Source organism: Penicillium crustosum (assembly GCF_028827405.1).
Source record: "Penicillium crustosum strain IBT 35664 chromosome Unknown utg000001l_segment0_segment0, whole genome shotgun sequence".
Classification (NCBI taxonomy): Eukaryota; Fungi; Ascomycota; class Eurotiomycetes; order Eurotiales; family Aspergillaceae; genus Penicillium; species Penicillium crustosum.
The window spans coordinates 8,075,653-8,083,613 of NW_026623122.1; the positions used below are offsets into that span (position 1 = coordinate 8,075,653).

Consider the following 7,961-nt stretch of genomic DNA (forward strand, 5'->3'; position numbering starts at 1 on the left):
ACCTGTTCGCCTGAAGCCTATCCTTTTATCACATCCAGACTCATCCACATAGACAAGGTGGTAAGACTGAAAGTCTGAGATATAGTGAAAGTATTCGTCACGGAGCTCTAGGTTGCGCTCTCGGGCCATGACGCGGGCAGTCTTTTTTGACCAGCCTTTGGACCTAAGGGCACGACTGATGCTTGCTTTCGTCGCGAGAAGAGCGAATTCGTCCCACAGGAAAACCGCCATCTCGTCGAGGTACAAGGTGGGTTTCTCGAGCAGGTGCTCGCATAACGCGTCGAGCATGACTGGAGTGATGTTACGGGGTCGTCCGCCCTTATTAGGCGGTGCTTTCACGCTGCCAAATATCCGTATATTAGAAGAGATTCTTCGAATACTACTCTTGTTGCATCCAGCAGCCTCTGCCATCTCCGAAACAGATAGTTCCCCACTGTGGATCATGTCATAAATAAGCTCATGCTTGGAAGCAGCTAGGTTTGGAGCCATCTTTGGTTCGACCACTTGTGATTGATTGTTAAGATGAGGCGTCCCGAGGACGTCTATGTTGGAGGAGGGGTAATGAGGTACCGGATGTATTGAATTTACAAGCGAATACGTTCCCGTAATTGATGTGTAATATTTGTAAGAAGCAATACAACGTTGAATTGACAGGGGTACTTCGGAAAACTCTTAAAATAGACTAGTGGATCTTGGTGGTGGGTCTAGAGAATCTCTCGAAGTGTGTAGGAAGGTGCACCGGTTTTGAGACGCACTGTAAAGGTCGATAGCGCGGACAGGATAGAAGGCACTACGAGGACGTGGTGGTTGATAAGATACTGATATAAAACTGTCGTGGTTGTGTGCCGAGCGGGAGCTAACCCCGGACCGATGACGGACCCACCACCGGGAGGGCCCGAACCCCCTCCCACAAACACACAAGAAACCACCGCCAGCTTCACGGACGACGATCTCGAAGCCAGTACCACCGCTGGAACCAGAAGGAGAACCCGAAAGAGAGATGCGTTTGCTCCATCGGACCCCGCCGGCCGAATCACCACCAAGGAGGTGTGGAAATTGATCGGCACGCTGAAGGACGTGATCCGACACCAAACCGCAGCCATCACAGCCACGCAAAACGAACTCCAGGAGATCAAACACAACCAAAATGTGCTCCAAGAACAAAACGAAAAGCTTCATGAGGAAGTGAGAGCCTTGCGAGCGCAGGTCGAAAATACCCAGGCCGTGACTGCGACCAAGACGTGGGCCGCAGTCGCAGCCAGCAGCGGTGAGACCACCGCCCCCTCGCGGAATCACCAGCAATTCGAGAAAGAGCAAAACTGCATCCGAATCAGCACTCAGAGAACATTCGTCGATCCAAGAGACAATGAGAACAACGCCGATAACGAATTTGGGCGATACCTCCCCACCAACACCGCCAACGCCCACATCCGCGCAGCATTACAGAGCGATACTGCGACCCAAGACGCCCAGGTAGCTGGTGTTGGTACCACCAAAACCGGTTACCTTATCAGGTTCAAGAATGCGGAGTCGGCCGAAGCGGCGCGCAATAACACCGAATGGCTACAGAGTCTGGGCAACAACACTAAGCTGGTCAAACCACGGTTCGGGGTAGTGGTGCACCGCACTCCTACTCAAGAGTTTGACCTAGAAGCAGGAGCCATCCAGGCCGCAGAGAAGATCATAAGAGAGAACGATCTGGCGGAACACGGTTTCCACATCGAAGAGCTAGCCTGGATGAAGGCCAAGGACAAGGCCTTAGGGAAGTTCGCATCGCTGGGAGTCTGGTTCGACTCTGCCGAAGGGGCAGAACACATGCTTCGCAATGGATTTATTGTCAGCGAGCACTATATCCCCCATGTGGAACGCCGCGAGATCAAGAAAAAGAGATGCTTTCGATGCCAACGCTTCGGGCACTTGGCATGGTCGTGCAAGGAAACACCGCGATGTGGACACTGCGCAGGGCAACACGAACGCGAGCGCTGCCCACCAGGAGTGAGAGCGCGCTGCTTGGACTGTAGCGGCGATCACCCAACTGGTGACCGACAGTGCCCAACGCCGGCAACCTCGAATCCCGCTAGATGCTAGAGAGAAATCTCCGCATCCTACAGTTGAACATGATGAAAAATGGACCGAGAATGGAAGCACTGATCAACGATCCTCAAAGCCAAGACCTGGATGTCCTTCTGATCCAGGAGCCCTCCATCACTACGTATCGCACACATGTCAACCACAGCGCCTGGAGACTATATCGACCTACGACACAGCTCGATGTTGCCCGGTACCGCAGCCTGATCTACGTCAACAGAAGAGTCTCCACATCCTCCCACCGCCAAATACCATGCGACCACCCAGATGTTGCAGCCATCAAGATCTGGACAGCTAACTCTCAAATGCTTATCTTTTCTATCTACATACCGCCCGTACCGCTTTTCACCGGCAATGATGCATCGGCATTACCCGCCTTCACTGCAATCCAAAGCTCCATCGCCGCGACTACACAAGATGAGCCACGGTCAACCGCCATCGTTGTGTCAGGCGACTTCAATCGACACCATCCGATGTGGGGCGGCAACCACATTGCGCCTAGGTTTATCGAAGACGCCAGCGACCTAATCGACTTCTTCCAAGCCCACAGTCTCCAGAGCTGCCTCCCCCGAGGCACGGCAACCTACTGGGCCCTCAACAACCCGGGACAGAACTCGACCATCGATCAAACAGCAACAGACCGCCCGGACCTGCTAATCAAATGCCACCTATACCACGAGAACTACGGATCGGATCACCGCGCGACATACTCGGAATGGAACCTGCAACCCCAGACGAAACCGAAGACCAGGGCAAGGAAGGCCTACGAGCGAGCGGACTGGACCAAAATCGGCGAGGAAATAATCCGGCAGATGGGCCCATGGAGTGACATTAAGACGCGGCCAACACTTGACAGGATTGTGGAAAAACTCACGTCCACCACGGCACAGACAGTCGACCGGTTCACACCCGACGCACGCCCAACGCCATACTCCAAAAGATGGTTCACCCCGGATCTCAAAGTGCAACAAGTAGAAGTCAACCAGCTACGCAGGAAATGGCAAGCGAACTGCGCAGAGCTCGGACGAGAACACGCTCGGACCCAGTCTGCCTTCCAGGCTATGCAACAGAAACGTCGAGCATGGACTCGAACCATCGAAAAAGTGAAAGCTACGCACTGGAAACAGTTTCTGGACGAGGCAGGCGAGGGGAAGCTCTGGAAAGCCGCGACGTACATGAAACCCCGGGAAACATGGGGCTGCATCCCGACACTGCAAGTGGGTTTGGAGGAAATCACTCGGAACGAAGACAAAGCGAAAGCGTTTCTCGACACGTTCTTCCCTGCCATGAATACACCAGAGCCCGGCCCGCCAACCTCGCCACACCCGGAGCTTCCGTGGCCCCCGATCACGGAACTAGAGATTGAACGAGCGCTGAGGTCCGCGAAAGGGACGACAGCGCCAGGCGAGGACAACCTTCCGATGCTGGTTTGGAAAAACCTATGGGTACACCTAAAAGCCGTGATTGTACGTATCTTCACGGCATGTGTAGATCTAGGACACCACCCCAAACAATGGCGAAGTGCGAAAATCGTAGTTTTACGAAAACCGGGAAAACCAGACTACTCAGTGCCAGGCGCGTATCGCCCGATATCACTTTTGAACACACTCGGCAAGGTCCTGGAAGCAGTGATGGCCCGGCGGCTGTCTTACCTCGCAGAGAAACACGGCCTGCTCCCGAACAGCCAGTTTGGAGGGCGACCGGGCAGGACCACAGAGCAAGCCTTACTGGTGCTATCTAATGCGATCGACAAAGCATGGTACAGACATAACGTGGTGACACTGATCTCATTCGACCTCAAGGGCGCTTTCAACGGGGTGAACTGGGTAAGTCTGGATGCCTCGCTACAGGCAAGAGGGATCCCAATGGCAGCAAGGAAATGGATTGCCAGCTTCATGGGTGATCGACACGCCAACATTGGATTTGACGACTTCCGAACCAAGTCAGAACCCCTCGCGAACGCAGGCCTAGCGCAAGGATCACCACTCTCTCCCATCTTGTTCGCCTTTTTCAACGCCGACCTGGTTGACCAGCCCGTCGATCCCCACGGAGGCGCATCGGCCTTCATAGACGACTACTTCCGATGGCGAGTGGGCTATTCAGCCGAGGAAAACCTAGCCAAAATCCAGTCCGAGGATCTTCCCCGCATCGAGGAATGGGCACGCCGAACCGGATCCCGTTTTGCAGCAGAGAAAACCGAGCTCATCCACCTAACCAGGAGAAAAGGAGAGCACTCAGTGGGAAAAGTCACATTCAATAGAACCGACATCAAGCCATCGTCAACGGCCAAGCTGTTAGGAGTGGTGTTCGACCACGGGCTCCGCTGGAAGGAACACGTCCAGCAGGCCATCAAACGCGCCACCAAGACAGCTATTGCCTTAAATGGACTACGACACTTGCGGCCGGAGCAAATGCGACAACTCTACCAATCATGTGTCACACCCACCCTAGACTATGCATCGACGGTCTGGCACGACCCGCTCCGAGACAAGACCCATCTCCGCCACTTGAACACCGTACAGCGAGCCGTACTAGTCCGAGTCCTATCAGCATTTCGAACAGTAGCGACAGTAACGTTGGAAGTGGAAGCCCACATCCTCCCCACTCACCTCCGTCTCCGACACCGAGCGCAACGCACCATCGCGAGATTACACACTCTACCACGCGACCACCCAATCTGGAGTGCACTGTCACGCGCCCAGAATCGTAGAAACAACGTGGGATCATACGCGCGCTTCCCTTTAGCGGAGGCGATGAAGACCATGGACGTCGACCGGCTCAACGAACTAGAGACGATCGACCCACGCCCGCTGCCACCGTGGCGAACGAATGCTTTCGCTGAAATCGAACTCGAGCGTGATCGAGAGACAGCGAGAGAAAGGGCGGAGTCCACGAGAGCGACATCCGACGTTGTTGTCTACTCGGACGCGTCCGGGCGTGAGGGCCACCTGGGAGCGGCTATTGTCACGCTCAATAGTGACGAAAAGGTGATGGAATTCCGCCAGGTACAGGTGGGCCCGATGGACCGCTGGTCGGTTCACGCGGCAGAGCTTATTGGCATCTTCTACGCGGTGGATATGGTGTTCAAGCTGGTCCATCAACGCACCGACCGGGAGGACGGACCTGTGTCAACAGCAACAATCCTATGCGACAGCAGATCAGCCCTACAAGCAATCGAGAACCCACGTAATAGATCGGGGCAACGCATCGTCCACGCAATCACACAAGCGGCCTCCGAGGTGCAGGCAGCGAATGTCAAGCTCCGCCTCCAGTGGGTGCCAGGACATTGTGAGAATGCCGGAAATGATACAGCGGATCGACTCGCGAAGGAAGCCGCGCAGCCCGGTAAAACCCATCCCTTCCGACCGCTACTATCGAGAGAACATGCGTTGGTCCGCAGCACTGTTCACGCCCAGTGGGAGCAGGAGTGGAAGACAAGCACCAAAGGTTCCCACCTACGGAAGATAGACAGCGGCTTACCCGCGCGGTACACGAGAAAGCTCTATGGGAATTTACCAAGGAATCGCGCCTATCTGCTGACGCAGCTACGCACGGGCCATAATTGGCTATCCACCTACGCGAAGAAGTTCGGCTTCCGCGACGACGAACTATGTGAATGCGGAGCGCGGGAGACAGTCACCCACGTACTATTGGAATGCCCAAGGCTCAGAGAGCTGAGGACAGAATTGAGAAGAAACGTTGGAGATACGCTTAGCAGCGTGTCGAGTCTGCTGGGAGGCTCAAACGAAGGTGAGAAAGGTAAACCAGACATCGTCTCGAGGGCAAAGACGGTTCACGCCGTATTGGACTTTGCCGAGGCGTCACAGCGGTTTCGCAGTCGTGCGCCATGAGAGCAGCCTAACAATGGGAGCGGCAATGGGCCACGGGAGGCCGTGACGAGGCTCAAAGATTCTGTCAGGAAGTGGATCATTCTATGTGTAGATACCCGGTATATAGTTGTCGTATACTGCATATCGCTTTGGCGAGGGGTCAGTGTAAATGAAATCACACACACACACAGACTGTAAGCCTCTTGAGATTTTTGTTGGATATAATGCCTCTTGGTTCTGCTGTAGTCGAGTATGAGGTCTAACATCGACTGTACTTGCACCCTTATGTTAAGCTAAACGAGTAACGCGAGTTATAATCGCCGTATGCTTACTGTATAGTCTTGGAAGGGGTGTAAGTCTTGGGACAAAGCTGTTAGATAGTTAGAGGTAGACTTCGGCACAACCCACTCTAACCCGGACCCAACCCAACCCAACCCAACCCAAAATGGGTTTTGGGTCCATTGCTTCGACCCAACGATGGGTTTTGGGTTATAGCTCATAACCCAAAACCCATTGGGTAACCCATTGGGGCCCCAATATAGTGCAAACAAAACAAACCAAAAAATTATATGGTTGAAATTCAAAGATTTGAATATATATATATCTAGCATAGTAACTCAATTTCAAAACAAAAACAAATTTATATAAAAAGCATTTTATACTATTAAAAAAGTATATTTAAAAATGCCAAGACTTGGATTTTATGAATTTTATGAATTTTTATGCAAAAATGGGTTCAAATGGGTTATTATTGGGTTATTGGGTTTAACCCATTGGGTTTTGGGTTGGGTTGGGTTATAGAGGGCGGAACCCAAAACCCAATGGGTTGGGTTTTGGGTCGGACACTCCGACCCAAAATGGGTTCTGCCGAAGTCTAGTTAGAGGTAGCTTACTAATCAGTATAGGATATATTCTCTTTCTATTAATAAATTATACAAGGCCCTTATAAGAGCCATCTATAAACCTATGGAGGACGCTTTCAGACAGCGCCTTCTAACTTAGCTAATACCATAGAAATCTTAAGGGAGGTAGGTCCTAACCAGGCTGTGGCTTTACTGTTATTGCAGTCTTGTATATCAACTAGGTGGATACCTATTAACTTTGTGCTGCCTTATATCTACGATTTTTCTAATATCATATCTTTAGGTGGAATGAAGTTAACGTTTGCTTAAGGCCAAAATTTTCCAACTTTTCTACGGTAAGATCTCTAGCGACTAAATATCTATAAATAATCGATCGTAGCTAGCTGTGAAGAATTTGCCGTTCCTTACCCTTAGACCTGGCACTGCACCTCGGGTAACCCTACCGACCCTGCACCTGCACCTCCATTTGGGCGGTGTAGGTTCAAAGATTCCGACCCTCAGGTGCGGTAGGTTGAGCACCGCACCTCATGAGGGTAACCCTGAGGTGCCCCTGAGGTGCGAAAACTATGACTAATATGCTAGAAACGTGACTTGGGGGTAATTGCATAAATTATGTAGAATTGGGCTGTATTCTTTTGTAATTGTAAGCTAAAGATTTATTACTGTATAGCCTTACAAGAGGATTGAGTGCATATCATAGGTCATAGTTTCATGTTTGAATAGGGCTTCAATTCTCACATTTGCAGTGATAATATCTATTATACAGTATGTTCTCAAGAGTTAAACTATTAAGTTATATACCCATCCAGTAGTCTCGATTTCTTCCGCATCCTACCTGATACACGATGCTGTGTATCAGGTAGGTCAGGCGACACGGAGACCCTGCCCTTATCTATCTCCGGAAGTTCATCGCCTTCAGATTCCTCCTCATCACCAGAAAAGACCATAGGGCGCTTCCCGGCAGCAACTGCTAAGAGTGGTGGTATATCATGATGTACCTCAACATCTTCCTCATCATCACTGATAGCGTCGAAGGAGTGTGTCTGGATGTCAAGTGCTTCAGCTGAAGCTGCCATTTCATGATCCATAAGATACTCTTGCAGAATTAGCCGCTGCTCCTCCTTCAAGTCAAATCTTGTTGTACACATATACAACATGATATCGCGAATAGTCTCTGGGT

At 51.6% G+C, this 7,961-nt stretch overlaps 1 protein-coding gene across 1 annotated transcript; it reads left to right on the forward strand.

Moving 5' to 3' along the window:
• Positions 1-870: 870 nt before the first annotated feature.
• On the forward strand, positions 871-5,939 carry N7487_003018 (reverse transcriptase; the record flags this gene model as incomplete). The annotated part of the gene is made up of 2 exons (XM_056870765.1): positions 871-1,995; positions 2,082-5,939. 2 exons carry the CDS (start codon positions 871-873, stop codon positions 5,937-5,939), a joined length of 4,983 nt encoding a protein of 1,660 aa, XP_056735549.1.
• Positions 5,940-7,961: the final 2,022 nt, after the last annotated feature.